The sequence below is a fragment of the Maniola hyperantus genome, chromosome 25 (assembly GCF_902806685.2).
Source record: "Maniola hyperantus chromosome 25, iAphHyp1.2, whole genome shotgun sequence".
Taxonomy (NCBI): Eukaryota; Metazoa; Arthropoda; class Insecta; order Lepidoptera; family Nymphalidae; genus Maniola; species Maniola hyperantus.
In genome coordinates, this window is record NC_048560.1 from 809349 (window position 1) to 827734 (window position 18386).

The 18386-nt window shown below is 37.6% G+C and overlaps 1 protein-coding gene and 1 long non-coding RNA gene across 22 annotated transcripts in view; one reads left to right on the top strand and one right to left on the bottom strand.

Annotated features, from left to right (window-relative positions):
- The window catches only part of sm (heterogeneous nuclear ribonucleoprotein L), a 369904-nt gene that overhangs the window by 293634 nt on the left and 57884 nt on the right, over positions 1 to 18386 (top strand). For all 21 annotated transcript variants that reach the window (XM_069507183.1, XM_069507198.1, XM_069507201.1 and 18 more), the window contains exons 3-4: positions 8584 to 8668; positions 15477 to 15574. In XM_069507183.1, the coding sequence (XP_069363284.1) occupies positions 8584 to 8668; positions 15477 to 15574 (183 nt within the window). The remainder of the gene's footprint in view (positions 1 to 8583; positions 8669 to 15476; positions 15575 to 18386) is intronic.
- On the bottom strand, positions 1426 to 2779 carry LOC138404089 (uncharacterized). Its single transcript, XR_011238195.1, has 3 exons — positions 2561 to 2779; positions 2039 to 2235; positions 1426 to 1610 (listed from the first exon to the last, which is right to left on the bottom strand). It is a non-coding gene; the product is annotated as an uncharacterized lncRNA (long non-coding RNA).

Sequence of the window (18386 nt, forward strand, 5' to 3'; positions counted from 1 at the left end):
CTATCTCTATTTAAAAAAAAATGTAGAGATGGACATAGACTACTTTTTATATCGGAAAATGAGTTCCCAAGGAATTTCAAAAACCTAAATCCTAAGTTCGTAGTATAAGTCGTAGGCATCATCTAGTGACAAAATAATTGTAAGCAATCCCAGAAGCCTTGTATTCAACTTAGGTATACTTCCATTTTCCTACGTTTTTCAGTCGTCAATAATTCAACGTAATTTCGCTTACCGTAGTCGTCTTGTAGGTGGGTAGCGTAGATTCAATTTGCTAGCAAAATTTAGGACGGGACGAAATTAAATGATAAAAGTTATCACATACTAGCGCTGTTCTGGGATATTAGAATGATGATTTGATGGGAGTGAGGTGGTGATTGTTAGACTTCCTTAAATTATTTCGTGCAAACCTTCCAACATCAGTTTTCCCCTTCAATTATAATATGAGTATCTTCTAGGCAGCGCGCTCCATCTTAGGCTGTGTCATCAATTGCCACCAGGCCTGATTGCAGCCAAGCGCTAGTTCATAAATTAAAAAAATTATTTGCAGAAAAAAATCAGAGTGGTACCTCGGAACCACCATCAGAGTGAACTAGAGTGAGGAAATTTTTGGTTTGAATCCTAAATCGTGATCTATCAAATATTAGGCATGACGTGAAATCAAGGATACCTAGTCATTTCATAGCCTACCTAGCGACAAATATAGGTAACAATTGACGCCTGCCAGTGCAGGTGAAGGCTCGACGTTTCGTTACAAGTTTCCTAACTTTCATGGACTGTGCTACCTTCGTTTCATTTTTTGTCATAATCGGTCTTCATCCGTCAAAACCACGGAACAGAAAGAACAGTGGAAGTGCAATTCACCAAAATTACTATAGGAACCGCTGTCGCCAAACTCATACAAATATACCGATAGTCATATATTGCACTACAAAGAAACAAATCATTTGATTTGTCGTTTAAGTTTAGTCAAAACTAGCCTACGTCACAGATTTGGAAACAAACCCTGACGTTCTAGAAATAAGATTTATTTTGCTTTAGCGGAAGAACGTATTTACGAGCTATAGTCACACTCACGTCACACTAGATTCAATTGTCCAATTAATTCCGCTACTTGACCATAGATGGCGGTATTCTAAGTGGTAGCAATTATAAACTTAATTACGTTAAACATATGGTTGACATTTGCGTGATCGGTCGGTTTTTTTCCTCCTCAGCTAAGGCCGCACCACGTAGCTCAATGAATTACCTATCGATATCGATAGATACTCGTTATTTTGTTCATTCGCAAAAATAAAATTAAAAAGGTAATTATAAAATTGAATAAAAGTGCTGGTATGTATGCATGCCTTTTACAAGTATGCACAATAAATACTGCAACGTATGAAAATAGTTAAATTTTATTTATTGCCCTTGAAATATAACATATTTGTTAAGAAACTGGCGTTTCGAAAGTCTTATTTTTAATTTTAATAAACGGTGTATGCGAACATTTATGTATATATTTTTCGACTATTGCCTTCATCAAATCGGTAACGTGATTAGACGCAGGAATCTCCGAATCACTTTGTCTTTTTGAAGAACCTGGAGTGACCACATTTATCATTTTGTGGCTGAAACCAAAATTAAATTTTGAGAATAAATCCGTACTAATATTATAAATGCGAAAGTGTGTCTGTCTGTCTGTCTGTCTGCTAGCTTTTCACGGCTCAACCGTTCAACCGTTTTTGATGAAATTTGGTACAGCGATAGCTTGCATCCCGGGAAAGGACATAGGCTACTTTTTATCCCGGAAAGTTGAAAAGTTCCCACAGGATTTTTAAAAACCTAAATCCACGCGGACGAAGTCGCGGGCATCATCTAGTACCTATATAAAAATGAATAGGAGAAAAATTAATTAGTGTGTTTATGAATTAAATTTGATATTTAGTCAGTCAATCTTCATACAAAAATATAACTAAGAGGTGGTGTTGTTTTGTATTATAATATCAAGTATTTTCAATACTTACTGAAAGTAATAAAATAAAACAAGGTTACTTACTTGATTAAAAAACTTAACGATTTTCATTGATGGAAGCGCAGTAGGTTTCGTATATCTATATCCTTTATTTGATATTATAAAATCGACTTCTAAAAAAATGTTCAGAGCATAATATCATGCTTGATTTGGTTGGCATCCAATTAACTCTACCCGTTGCATCTATCCATTTCTCTTTGATGCTTGCATCTTTGGGAAACCTAAAAATATTTTAAATGAAGGTTAGAGGAACTACTGATGTCTATTTAGTGATCAATGCAACGTCTCACTCATTAATAAATTATAATTATTGCGTTACTATTTATTTATATCCTTGTATCGATATCAATCGATAAATTCAATATTCGACTTGGCCACATCACTACTTGAGTAGCGAACACGGAGCGAAGTACTTTCAGAATAGAATCAATCCAAAATAAACTTTATCGTAATTGTTTAAGGTTGATTTTGACTAACCGTTCTATTAAATATTAGTAAATTGAAATAAATTAAGATTTTATAGAAAACAATGAAAATCGTACTTACCGATGATACGAAACACCTCCATTTTTAAGATTTTTTCTCCTACTATCATTTTTACACTCCAAAACGGAACAGTAACATTGCTAGGGCAATATGAATTTGTCGCGAGACTACCAACTCCACGCGATGTTAGAACGCGACTGGGATCAGTTTTACGTAACTACGCTTAATTGTGGCACGCGTGCCACGCCTACTTAGCACTTCCACTGTTTTTTCTGTTCCGTGGTCAAAACGTCCGTGAAGAAGCATCCCTTAAAAAAATTTAGAAACCATTAAACAGAAATAATTGGAGAGACTTAGCAAATCTTTCCTCCGAAAGAAGAAAACCTTAATTTATTTTACGAAAATATCATTAGTCACAAAAATTTAATGGCGAGCTCTTAATTCTAATATCTAACGTTACGCATTATTAATGTTTATTAATAAAACATATTTTCTGGCAGATTTGCGGAATTCGTAGTAAATTATAACGACAAGGTTTGTTATAAATATAATTTGTGGAAACGAATCAATTTGGCACCGACACTGTTTTGCCCTGCGGTGTTCTTCTCTCGTGGGATATCGGGAGTGTCAGCAAAAAAATCAGTACTCTTATTATAAATGCGAAAGTGTGTTTGTTTGTTGGTTTGTCCTTCAATCACGTCGCAATGGTGCAACGGATTGACGTGATTTTTTGCATGGGTATAGATAAAGACCTGGAGAGTGACATAGGCTACTTTTTATCCCGGAAAACCAAAGAGTTCCCACGGGATTTTTAAAAATCTAATTCCACGCCGATGAAGTCGCGGGCTGCCGCTGCGCTAGTATTGAATATTTTTATTAATAAATAAATAGTTACTTTTCAAGGTTCCGTACCCGAAGGGTGACAATGACTATTACTAATACTCCGTCCCTCCGTCTGTTTGTCAGCGGGCTGTATCTCGTGAACAGTAATAGGTAGGTAGAGTGTAGAAGTTTTCACAGAATGTGTAAAACTGAATGCATAAAAATAGATAAAAACCTGTTTTAGAATGTACAGGTAAGCCCTTTCATATGATACCCCACTTGGTATAGTTATCGTACTTTGAAAACTGAAAACACTAATTATTTGTTCATGAACACAATTTAATTTTTTTGTGATGTTACCACAAATTCACGGTTTTCAGATTTATTGCTTCACTTGTGCTTTAAAACCTACCTACCTATCTATAGGTTTTCTTGGCAGACACGACAGACGGACAGACAGACGACAACGAAGTGATCCTATATAAGGGTTGCTTTTTATTTTGAGGTAAGGAACCCTAAAAAGTTAAAAATTTATGAAATTATATTTTCATTCTTTTTCTTTTTGCTAACGCTACCTACTGCTGTAGCTTTCCGGCACGCACTTTCTTTGATCTCTCAGTCTGAAGGAATGTTTCCTTAATTTTTTTGGATTTTTTGTTGTTAGTCTTTATGTAGCTAGGTTTTGTGCTGTTTTGTTTATATTGATTCCAATGTCGCAAGGAAATTTCTTTCAAAATAGCACTCTGGTAAATCATGTTTTAATTATTTATTACTAGCTGATGCCCGCGAGTTCGTCCGCGTGGATTTAGATTTTTTTTTAATCCCGTGGGAACTCTTTGATTTTTCGGGATATAAAGTAGCCTATGGTACCCATGCAAAAAATCACGTCAATGCATTGCACCGTTGCGACGTGATTGAAGGACAAACCAACAAACAAACACTTTCGCATTTATAATAAGGGTACTGATTAACCAGATGATGCCCGCGACTTCGTTCACGTGATCGAACCCCTGACCTGCGATTAGGAGGCGGACGTCTTAACCACTAGGCTATCACAGCTACTGCCACGTTCATTTCTATACTGTAATAGATAGTTGAACTGTTTCAACTGAGTGCCCAAACTTTATGGAGTAGGTACAGCAAATGTCCAAACTATAGCGATGCTCGGTGCATTCTAAACTGCAAAGTTCGGGGCGCGTTGCCGCCATCTTGGATAACATGGTAAGTGGTAACACAATGACAGTAACTTGATAACTTCCCTGGGCATTAACTTACACTCGAGGATTTAATTCATAATCAAGATATTCCTAGTGGTTAGGACGTCTAAAAAAACGGACGGTTAAAAAAAAAACCGCGAGTGAGTCCCACATACCCGCCCTTGTGCGGGATGCCTCATAGCATTTTTACCAGCGGGGAAAAAAAGCGGCATGGCATTGCGTTGGTAAACTGAGTAATTTCGTATATGTATGTCTTTTATAATATATGTAGGTATGTAGTTATATATATATATGTATATGTATTTCTATTATGGATTGTATATATATTGATATTTATAATAGTTATGTATATGTATGATAGTTATGTATGTATTACTGAAATAGTTAATTGTATTATATAATATTATACTACTTCATTTTTCTGTATTGCGTGTAAGTACTATCCTACACACCTAGTTTCTCCTTTCACCAAAGGTTGCCTGGTAGAGATTGCTGTGAGCAATAAGGCCGCCTTTGTATACAATTATTTTTTAGTTTTAGTTTTTTGTAATAGTTATGTAATATTTTTTGTGTGCAATAAAGTATTTCTATCTATCTATCTATCTATCTATCTATCTAATTTCGTCTGCGTAAGTGATTGATATGTAATATTATCTATACGAATGCTAGCTGGCTGAAAGCCGAATTTTGAATGTCTTAATATCGGTAAACACGAATCCTAAGATGTTATGTTCTCTGTCTACTTTCTCAAATAAACGAAAAATACGTAATCTGAACATTAATATGCCAAATATCATTAGAGGTAATGGATTTCCCTTTCTCTTGTACACAAAGTGAAATGTGTTTGCATATCGGATATATAATACCCAATATATTCTGGGTGATTAGAAATCCATACTAATAATATTATAAATGCGAAAGTGTGTCTGTCTGTCTGCTAGCCTTTCACGGTCCATCCGTTCAACCGATTTTGGCGAAATTTGGTACAGATATAGCTTGTATCCCGGGGAATGCGAAATGGTATGGAATGGTAAATGCGAAAGTGTGTTTGTTTGTTGGATTGTTGGTTTGTTGGTTTGTCCTTCAATCGCGTCGCAACGGTGCAACAGATTGAAGTGATTTTTTGCATGGGTATAGATTAAGACCTTTAGAGTGACATAAGCTACTTTTTGTCCCAGAAAATCAAAAAGTTCCCACGGGATTTTTAAAAAATCTAATTCCACGCGGACGAAGTCGCGGGCATCAGCTAGTAATATTATAATAGTATAGAAGTATGTATTTTGTTGTATGTTTCCATGTGATCAGGGTTCACATTCTGTTAGATAACAATTTTTTTTTTTTTTTTTAAAGAATATTAGCCATATTAAATTACTAACATTCGCCTTTCCTCTCCAACTAAGCGTCAAGCTTGTGCTAGGAGTAGGTACGACAATAGTGCAACGGACGGGGTTTGAACCGTCGACCTTTCGGTTTTCAGTCCACTCCTATACCGGTTGAGCTATTGAGGCTCAAATATCAATGACAGACAGACGTATCGCATGTTTATTTATGTTCGGAGCGGAGTACATTCGCTTTGAGATGAATTCAGACATTCAGATCGTATGCGTTCACTATCTGTTACTTGAAGCAGGCAACGTCGGCCAAATAAATTACCTACGTTTTATCATGGACTTGAATATACTACGTAATGTTCTGAGATAGAGTATTACGGCTGAGGTAGAGTATGCAATCCTACTTAATATTATAAATGTGAGTGTGGATGTTTCGATGTTTGTTACTCAATCACGCAAAAACGGCTGGTCATATTTGGACGAAATTTGGAATGAAGATAGATTTTACCCTGGATTAACACATCATCATCATGATCAACCCATCGCCGGCTCACTACAGAGCACGGGTCTTCTCTCAGAGTGAGAAGGGTTTGGCCATAGTCTACCACGCTGGCCATGTGCGGATTGGTACACTTCACACACCTTTGAGAACATTATGGAGAACTCTCAGGCATGCAGGTGTCCTTACGATGTTTTTCTTCACCGTTAAAGCAAGTGATATTTAATTAATTAAAAACGCACATAACTCCGAAAAGTTAGAGGTGCGTGCCGGGAATCGAACCCCCGACCTCCGATTGGAAGGCGGAGGTCCGAACCACTAGGCTATCACAGCTAGTTATCTATATATGTAAAAGAAAAAGCTGACTGACTGTTCTATCAACGCACAACTCAAACTACTGGACGGATCGGGCTGAAATTTGTATGTTCACTCTGTACTGAAGCCACTATTAATGCCATCTAGAAGCGACACTTTTTGATATGTATTTAAAATTATCTAGAGAGTAGTAGTTGAATGTTAAACCCCCTTACCGATTTTCAAAAATTTCACTCGAGCTATGCCGATTGCAATTTTATTGCACCTCAGTGTAGAGTATAGACGCGCGACTCGCGAGCAATACGGCGCGACCACTTGTAGAAATGGAACCCAATAACATTTGCGTCGGACGACGACGTTTACTCGAGATTTTTATTAAAATTCCCCTTTCCGGAGTCGACGGCCCGGACACGTGTCGAAGAGAATTGCTTTTCCTTTTATTTTGCTACATTATAATAATAATTTCTATCTCCTCATATTTCCTTTATAAATTCAAGTGCCGGTCATAAACAGAGAATTAATTTTTAACTGCAGTCCGTTGAATACAAAGCTGTTTCACGTTAGTCGCGAATTTTTCATTGCTGAAATTAAAAGTATCTAGAAAGTTATTTCCAACTAGCTTATTCCCGCGACTTCGTCCGCGTGGACTACCCTAGGGGCCTAGATCCCTATTACTAAAGCCTTCGTTGTCCGTCCATCCGTCCGTCTCGTGAACCGTAATACCTAGAGAGTTGAATTGTTTACAGAATGTGCATATTTTCTATTGGTGCTATAACAACAGATTATAAAAAGTTCAATATTACTACCACCACGGAAATTAAAAAAAAACATTAAAAAGTGTTAGTTCTTGTACGGAACCCTTCCTTTCTTTTTTTTCGGTGAGAACTGTGTGTGTTAACAAAACTGCCATACATTTCCCAAGTTAGCGCGCTTCTATCTTAGACTGCATCATCACTTACCACCAGGTGAGGTCGCTGTCAGTCGCAACCAAAGGCTCATTTGTAATGGAATAAAAAAAACCTAAATCAATGGCAAGTCGCGATCAAAAGCTAGTTAGAAATAACTTTCTAGATACTTTTAATTTCAGCAATGAAAAATTCGCGACTAACGTGAAACAGCTTTGTATTCAACGGACTGCAGTTAAAAATTAATTCTCTGTTTATGACCGGCACTTGAATTTATAAAGGAAATATGAGGAGATAGAAATTATTTTTCTATTTTCTCTCTCCGTTTCTTTTCTCTCCGTTAAATTGCCCGAAGCGGAGAGCGGAGGCTCGTTGGATTCCGGGGGATGCAGTTTATAATTGAGGACTCTTTGGTCTTTATTGTGGTATAAATTAGATTTTATTTGTATCAGAATGGGTTCTGCATTTAGTTGTTATGATTTTTCGAATAGAAGCTCTTCTTTTACCACTTATATTTATTTATTTAAATATCTTTATTGCTTAATAAAAAATACAAGATATGTTACTTTAAAACAAAGGGCGATCTTATCACTACAGGATCTCTTCCAGGCAATAGATCCAGCTGCGAAAATTCAAATTTTAGATAGTTTTTCGGAAATAGTAGACTAATCATACATCGAAGGATTATGGTCATGAGTTGGGGGGAGGGGGGGGGGCAATGCACGCACAACAGACGGCAACGTTTAAGTGCGGAAACCAGCCCAGAGCGAAGAAGAAGAAACTTCCGATGTATGATTAGTCTACTGGTTTTGAAAAACTACCTAAAATTTGAATTTTCGCGGCCGGATGTATCAAACCAATGGTCAGAGCGTCGAGCCCGATCCCAGGAGACGCGGATTCGATTCCTGCCTGTCCGCAATTTTTGATATGTATTTAAAATTATTTCGCCTTTATAATATTAGTGTGATTAATGGTATATTTTCTGTTGTTTCAGGACGTGGTACACACGATCAGCTCGCCGCACGGGCAGGTCCAGAGGATCGTCGTGTTCAAGAAGAACGGCGTGCAGGCGATGGTTGAATATCCTTTACTATATAGAGCCAGTCAGTTTACTACATAATTATAAATACATATCAAAAATTGCGGACCGGCAGGAATCGAACCCGCGTCTCCTGGGATCGCGCGATAGATATTACACAAAACGTGACTTTCATACTGGCAGCTCGAATAACAAATAACATTAAAAAAATAACAAATAACATAAAAAGTACCTAAACCTCTTAGGCGAATAGCGTGAATCATAAAACTGGGTGGTATATTTTTCACCGCCTTGGGTTATGATTGGCGCGAGTGGTAGCGTGGCGGGTTCACAAGCGAAGTGATTGCTGTCTTCTTAGTATACCTATAGTACGTATTAGATCGAGATGGCAATCGAGGAGGGAAAGCCCCGCACACCCGCACAGCCTCCGCGCTAACCCAGTGCGGGCGAGCGCGGGTGACGTGCGGGTATGCAGGGCGTCTCCCTGCCTCATACCCCGATTACCAATTATTTTTAAGTTTGGCATATTTTTTCGTTTTGCTGAAGTGATTTCGGACTTCAATTCTGAATCATTTATGGAAATGCGTTTGTTATGTTAAAGACTACTCTTAGTAGTATGATTAGGGCTCGACTTTGCTGAGATTTTTTATTTATAGACTAGCGCTTGGCTGCAATAAGACCTGCTGGCAAGTGAGCATGCAGCCTAAAATGGAGTGCGCTTGTCTAGAAGATGCCTATTCACTCTTGACTTGAAGGTACACATATTAAACTTGATGGATTTATTTAAGACGCTGTCACTGCAACCGCACCCTAACGAGCTACCGCAATGGCCCATATCGTTAGCAGTAAAAAGGGGATATAAATAAACACGCCTTAATGTTTGATAGTGGCCAGTTTTCTTTTTATAAAAAAATATACATAGCCATATTCATACCTGTTCTATTCAGGCATTCGAAATTGAGTCTTAAAATAATTACAATATCATTGAAATTACTCTATCGAGTAAAATTGGTTTGTCTTTTTTTATATTGAAAAGTAAGTCTTAATGTAAATGGAATATGATTGAAGTTAGTCTGCAAAATAAACGGGTAGTATTTTGTATCCGAATGGAGGACAACAGGTGGATAATATAATGGGGAAATGGGTTATGAGGCTTCTTTTTACTGTGCGATTACGATACGATTGCGATACGATATCTAAGTAATATAGAGGCAAAGTTATAATTTTGGATGTAGGGTGTAGGTAATCTCCGAAACTAATGATCCGATTCTGAAAGTTATTTTACTCATACGTATTATGTAGAGTACGCGGCCGAAAATAATGTACATCGGCCTTTAGCATGACATTTCGGGTTTGTAGAGCGTTGTCTCTGTCACTCACAGCTAAATGACGTTTTGCCGGTTTCAACGATAGAGACAATGCGCTACAAATCCGCTATCTCCTTTTAAAGGTCGATGTACATTACTTTCTGCTGCGTACTATAGATAGCTGGATTATACCCGAATGTTATCCATACTTAATATTATAAATGCGAAAGTGTATCTTTCTATCCGTCTGCTAGCTTTTCACGGCCTACCTACTTAACCGATTTTGATGAAATTTAGTACAGAGTTAGTTTACATTCCGGGGACGGACAAAGGCTACTTTTTACCCCGGAAAATCAAAGAGTCGTACCCACGGGATTTAAAAAATCTAAAGCCAAGTCAAAATCTAGTCTTTTGTGTATTCATAACTTTGGATTTATCTTGTTTGTTGTTTCTGTTCAGGCCTTTATAGTTCGTTCTGGAATGATATTGGCATTGACATCTTAAGCACTATAATAAAATCGGTATCGGTTTTAATATTTAAAGTTTATTTTGAACTTTATTGCCTAAGAAATAAGAGGCAATTTAACTAGGCGAATTACTCAATAGGTAAAAGGCTATAAAATCTAAAGATATGTTGTTGAACAAATATCGTTTAACAATCCTGAATGAATGAGTTATGTACGAGAATGTGTTTGAAGATTTAGCCTATTTTCAAAATGGGAGGTTCACATTTCTACATGATATTGTATTTTATGTTGCACTAAATGATACCCGCGACTTCGTTCGCGTGGATTTAGGTTTTTCAAAAATCTCGGGGAACTCTTTGATTTTTCGGGGTAAAAATATCGGGTTATGTTCTTCCCCGGGATGTAAGCTAACTATGTACCAAATTTCATCAAAATCGGTAAAACTGTTAGGCCGTGAAAAGCTAGCAAACAGACAGACACACTTTCGCATTTATAATAATATACTAGAAGATGTCCGTGACTTCGTCCGCGTGGATTTAGGTTTTTCAAAAATCCCGGGGGAACTCCTTAATTTTCCGGGATAAACAGTAGCCTATGTTCTTTCCCGGGATATTATAAGCTAACTCTGTACCAAATTTCATCAAAATCGGTAAAACTGTTGGGCCGTGAAAAGCTAGCAGACAGACAGACAGACACACTTTCGAAATTAGTATGGATTAAGTATGGAAGTATGGATTATAGATAATACAGAAGTTTCAAATTTAAGTTATATTTCAACAGATTACTAAACTAATAAGATCTATTACCTCGCGAATAAACCTCAAACAAATTGCTATTTAATATATTATTCGCAAATCTAGGGAATAGTGAAAATCATGCAACCGAGCGAGCTTAAATCAAACAAATAAAACGGTTTCAGCGCTTGATTTACGTTTGAAGCGTTTGAAAAAATGTATGGCGATGAAATATTGTGAGCACGTGGTTTATAAATACCGACCGACACTTACACCGTAGAGTAACGATAGAGTAACGTGTTGCAGGTGTGGTATTCGTTCAAGTTCTTCATGATCTTTTTGAAGTGAAAACTTTTTGGTACTGTTGCGCTTTGAAACTTGATGAAACAAAAACCTGTCACTTAAAAGAGACAACATATTATGTACATCTTTAGGATTTAGCTTGCGAGAGAATAAGATAGAATAGTTACATAATAAAGTTTTTCGTGGTGTTTCGTATTATATCATACTTTAGTTACCATAAAGCCAACATGAAATAGATACATAATTATTTATTTGCCAAGACAGAGATGCTAAATTAATGTCGAGTTGTCATATTGTAAATCGTGATACATTATGAATAGACTCTCCACGAAAGGTCGATATTTTTCACTAAGTTTTGGAGCAGTTTTCACGCAAAAAGTAGCTCTGTTCAATTGTTATAGTTATCCGGAATTTAAGTTTTCTTATACCACTATTTCCTATTCACTTTGTCAGCAGTGTTCAGTCACAGTATGAAAACAGACACAGTAGTTCGAAGCCTTTGATCTCGTGGTAAATGACGACCACGATGACCCTTCAACATAGGGTTCTAACTACTTAGGCCAGTTTGGGTCGCTACTTCGTCCCGCAACTACCGCAAGATTGCTCTGTCTAGATGGCTTCATCGAACCCCGTTATGTAATATCATATTATTCATTATCATAAAGTTCAAAATGTTGTAAAAAGATAAATTTGAGACTCTGTTTAGTTATGTACCCGCGAACAACGTATTTTGTTTCCCCCGAATTACACCACGGTGTAAGATGCAGACTGTCTCAATGATCTATATCAAGGTCAGTCGTCCACTGACCCGCGCGCGAGGCAGACGTGAAAAAAGTTTATATCTAGTTCAAATTATTCCAATATTTATTGTTTAGAGTACGCTATCTTTCATACGTTCGTTATTTGTTCACGTTTTCAATGAATCTAATTTCAGCGATTTAGTTTTCCGTAGTTTATTCGCCCCGACTTCGCATAAGGGGAACTTTTGAAAATCCTTTCTTAGTAGTGGAAATCTACATACAAAATCTAGCAACTGATTGTTCACAAGCTGAGATAAGCTGATGCCCGCGATTTCATCCGTATGGATTAAATTTTTTAAGGGTCCTTTTAAAATTTCTATTATAACGTTTCTTAATGGGGTCATTACAGAGAGAACCTAAATGTAAAACCTCAAGTTTCTAGACCTAGGGGCGGTTTGGACTATATGTTGGTAATAATATATCTGTTAGCATCGATATAAATGACAAGATATGCTCAAGCGAACAAAATTTTTCACGGTTTTGGAACCGAATAAATCAGCGCCACCAAAACTAATGAACGACCCGTTTGAAATCAAGACGTCACTGAGGTTGCATTGGTGCTAAAGCACCACTGAGTCGGTGCCATTTTGATTGTTCAATGGCCCTGTCCATACGAACTACGAAGTAATATATAAGTCAATGTCTGTTAGTTATTTTTTTCTTTTTAAAATACAATATAGTGATAGGCGATCTTGCATACGTTTCACTATTTGTTCACGTTTTCAATAGAACTAATTCTAGCGAGTATTTTCCAATACACGTGGTATTGGAAAACTTTCAGGTTTTATTTTTAGGTCGTCTTTTTCGACTCGTATTCATAACCTGAACTACTCTACTTTTTCGTACCATCACAGGACTGACTGACTGATCTATCAACGCACTGCTCAAACTACTGGACGGATCGGAATAAAATTTGGCATGCAGATAGCTATTATGACATCCGCTAAGAAGGGATTTTTGAAAATTCAATCCCTAAAGGAGTAAAATAGTGGGTTGAAATTTATGTAGTCCACGCGGACGAAGTCGCGAGCATAAGCTAGTTAAATAATAAAGTTCTCCACCTAAACGTTATAATATTATGCATCCATAGCTGGCAACTGTTTGTTTGGAAACTTCGCGTGGCAACTTTTCATGATGTAACTTTTTACGGTGTAATTATTTTTTTTCCCTTTTCGGCGACGGACGGCGGTTTTATTCAAATTTGCCCAAAGTTCCGACCGAAATTACACTCGCTATGGTCGGAGACTTTGACGTTAGGGGCGGAAGTTTGTGATAGGAGAAGCGGAAGGAATATTTCATGCTTTCATATTAATATATTGAAAGGAGGCGAGAAAACGCGTTCGATTTTGTTAATTCTTATTCTAAAAAAAAAAAAAAAATATTTTATTACATAATGATAGTTATTCAGTAGTAGTTGCATAGTTTAGTTAAATTAAAATTAAAAAAAAACATCGTAGAAACCTTCTCAGAAAAACGCGCAAGCGACATGATTTATCCAGCGCTTTAGACCTTCTGGAGTTGGGTTTTCACTCATGATTTCATTTGCAGTCCGCGGTAACAAGGTCGTTTTGGCCGCGTATGGTGCGCTTCTTATAATTATTATTATTATTATTTTATATCTCTCATTTCTTTATTTTTCTCATTTTTATCATATTTAAAAAAAAACAAACAATAAAATAACAGAAGCAACAAAAAAATTAAAGTAACAGTAACAGAAAATCAAATAACAGGAACAACAGAAATAAAATAAAATAAGATAAAGAACAGATTATAAAGTAACAGAAACAAAAAACGATAGAATAACAGAAACAACAGAAATTAAAATAACAGGAACTACGAAAATTAAAGTAAGAGGAACAAAAAAAAAAAAACTATTATTATTTATTATTATACCATAATGTGCACTGTCCTTACAGGGTAGTACTAATGCGACAGAATAAATAATATAATAAATGGTTATAAATTTTTCTTATACAGTTGCCATAGTAATTTTTTTTTAAATTGTAGCCTTGGGATGATGTAAGGATTCTAACAATACCCTATACATCCAAATCTGTTCAGGTATATTTTAGAAGTTATGGTGGAACTAGCTTATGCCAGCGACTTCGTCCGCGTGGACTACACAAATTTCAAACTCCTATTTTATCCTATTAGGTGTTGAATTAAAAAAATCCTTTCTTAGCGGATGTCTGAGAAAAAGAAACTTTTTTATTGCAGTTGTGTAATAAAAGGAAAATCGCTCGCTTATGGCTCGGGTCGCAATCTTAATGATATGATGAGATGTAAAACCTTCGCTAGCGGTTGATGGTCTGAAACGTTGAATGATAGCGGAATCTCTTCGATGGTAATCGCCGTTTGATATCACGTCGCCGTCGCCATCTGCCCGGTTTAGCTAATGCAGTTTGAAGATTTTACTCTCACATTGTGTATCTCATGTATTTAAGTACGTGTCTTTTCAGCCTAGTGTTGTATAGAAGCAGGCGTTACTTTGCATGATATACAATGAACCAAAAACTAAATCTATATATATAAAAGGAAAAGGTGACTGACTGACTGACTGACTGACTGACTGACTGACTGACTGATCTATCAACGCACAGCTCAAACTACTGGACGGATCGGGCTGAAATTTGGCATGCAGATAGCTATTATGACGTAGGCATCCGCTAAGAAAGGATTTTTGAAAATTCTACTCCTAAGGGGGTGAAATAGGGTTTTGAAATTTTGTAGTCCACGCGGACGAAGTCGCGAGCATAAGCTAGTTTTTTATAATCTGCTGAAACAGGTCGAATCTGTATGGTGCAACATGCAGCATGCGACATGCACCGCCCACCCTCCCACTGCTAAACATGCAGGAAAAACCAGCCACCAGGCAAGCAATACGCACCACCACCACTCTTACACCAATAAAGAAACTCACATGTACACACATACATGACAGTTTGTTCCGGCGCTTCTTTTGCTTGAAGCACGTTGGGCTTATGCTCAGGTGGAAGAAGCGTCGGGATAACCAGCTCTCAGTTATAAGATGTGATGTGTGGCACAGTTTGGAAAATAAAAGTTTTTCTATCTTTCTTTTACTTTCTTTCTTTCTTATATACCTACATGAACCCTGAAAACTTTGGGACACTCCTTTTTGGGCAGTCATGTAAAGAGATCTATTTATTACCTAAGACTTGTAAATTTTTTTGTGTATAAATCTTGCCAAAGCAATATGAACCTTAACCCATCGCCACAAGTTCGAGAGCATCGAGTCGGCGACGCGAGCGAAAGAGGCGCTACACGGCTGCGATATATACTCCGGATGCTGCACACTCAAGATTGAATTTGCTAAGGTGTGTACAACTACTTATTTTTTACTAGATGATGCCCGCGACTTCGTCCGCGTGGATTTCAGTTTTTAAAAATCCCGAGGGAACTCTTTGATTTTCCGGGATAAAAGGTAGCCTATGTCCTTCCCCGGTATGCAAGCTATGTCTGTACCAAATTTCGTCAAAATTGGTTGAACGGATGGGCCGTGAAAGGCTAGCAGACAGACAGACAGACACACTTTCGCATTTATAATATTAGTATGGATATTTATCTAATTGAGAAAGTATGTTTGTTTGTCCTTCTTTCACGTCCTAGCTAAGCAACCAATCGACTTGATTTTTGGCATGGAGATAGTTGAAAGGACGGAGAGTAACAATGAAAGAATTTTCAAAATGATTCAAATGATAAAGGAACTTGTATGTATAGTGATATTAGTCACAGAGAACTTATGATGTAAGAGCGAGCGAAGCGAGCTCGGGTCTTGGGGCACTCCGACTCGGATGGCTTAGGTTTTTTTTGTTTTGAAACCACGCAAAAAATGATATGTTTTCGGAATACGACGTTTTTTATCTGATTAGTTCTTGAAACGTTTTTGTTTAAATGATCATTTGTTATACGTTTTTTGTTAATCATTAGTGAACCCTTTTTTTTGCAGAATAATTTCCAGGCAAAAAGAAACAAAAAAGCCAAAATCGGTCACCTATCTATACTGCAAGGTCGAGATGGCAATCAGGGAGGGAACGCCCCGCACTCTCGCACAGCCCCCGCTAACCCGGTGCGGGTGACGTGCGGGGCGTCCACACGCCTCATACCCCGATTGTCATTTCGACCTGTCGCGTTCTCTAGTCACCGACATTTATTCAAGCATCCATATCGTTTCGGAATCTACGCTATAAAGCTCTCAAAGTTTCATCCAGCACCTTAATTGAAGCGGGGATAACTTTGAAAGTTAATAATCGATGTTAACGTTAACTTGGCGCTAACGGCTAACTGTAAACTGGTGCAATACGTGTTAAGTTTATACTTCGCTGGCTCCCGAACCGTTAAGTGATTGATTTAAGTTACAACTTATAAGTTATCCAATAGGGAAACGAAAGTTGTTAATTGACAGAGCAAAGCGAGGTCTCCGAGCATCTATATAAACGACAAGATATGGTCAAGCGAACAAAATTTTTCGCGGTTTTGGAACCAAATAAATCAGCGTGACCTCTTAGATACTAATAAATAAAATAAATAAATAAATAATATCTTTATGTGCAAAAAGATTTAGCACATAAGACTTTGACCACTGGCTCCCAAAGAAGTAGAAACTGTGTCATGGGAGCCAGTGCCTTCCCTGTTACATAAGCTTTTTCTAATTTACAAAACACTTATTGAGTATCAAACTAACTATTACTTAATAATAAATTCTAAATAAAACAAAAAAATAGATAAATAAATAAAATAAAATAAAAATTCACATGGCGTGAATGAACGACTTGTTTGAAATCCAGACGTCACAGAGGTTGCACTGGTGCTAAAGCACCACTGAGTCGGTGCCATTTTGTTTGTTCAATAGCCCTGTCCATACGAACTACGAAGTAATATATAAGTCAATGTCAAAGTCTTTTTTTTTAATTAAAGTTAGTCCTGACTGCAATTTCACCTGGTGGTAAGTGATGATGCAGTCTAAGATGGAAGCGGGTTAACCTGGATGGGGTATGACAGTTTTTTTTATTAAACCCCTTTGGTTTCTACAGAGCATCGCACCGGAACGCTAAATCGCTTGGCGGCACGGCTTTTCCGGCAGGGTGGTAACTAGCCACGGCTGAACCAAACCAGAAATTAAAAAAATCCGAATTTCCCCTGCCGGGAATCGAACCCCGGATCTTTCACTAATAAGACCACAGAGCTCACCACTGCGCCTGGGAGGTCGTCGGAAGTGTGGTTCATAAAAGCAAAACAAAAAACACGTTCTTTGTCTGGTGCGCTAATAAATATTCATTTATAATATTGTCCCCGAAACGTCCCCTACAAATCGCGTGGGGTCCGGAACGACCCTTTTGACACCGTTTAATATACAAAAGGCGCCGTAACTTCACTTCCGACGGAGAAAAACTCGCGCCGAAATCCTAAACGTGCCCTACAATGGGCATTTAATGGCGACGCGACATGAAAAATACATTGTTATTGTAAAATATCAAAAAATGTGCCTTTTGTAACGACTATTTTTCATTGATGAAAAGTGTAACAGCTATTTCGTGATTCTATTTTTACATTTTTATAAACTTCACTTTTCTGTTAAAGACTAGCTTACGCGACTTCGTCCACGTGGACTACACTTTCAAACCCCTATTTTACCCCCTTAGGGGATGAAATTTTAAAAATCCTTTCTTAGCGGATGCCTACGTCATAATTGGTATCTGCGTGCCAAGTTGCTAACTCCTTCCTTTTGATCGGATCCAAACTGGCGGGCTGTTTGACTTGTGGACGATCCCAAACTAACCGGCTCGTTAGAAAGCCTGGAATACCGTAGAGACGTAAGCTCTCTTTGCGTGTTCTATCGCCTCTATAATGGGGAGTTACTCCTCCTTTTTCTACAACCGCACCGCACGCCACCGCAAACAATTTCACCCTCACCACCTGGGTGTCTCGTCTGGTGTACTTCGACCGCCAGTTGTGCCAGATCCTATATATAGATTTGGAAAATGACATACTCGTAAGCTAAAATCGAAGAGGGATTTTGAAGAATCTAAATCTATGCGGCTTAGCAAGCTGAAGTGGCAGTGGGCAGGTCATGCCTGTCGTAGAGGCGATGGCCGTTGGAGCCGGAAACTCCTTGAGTGGAGACCGCGT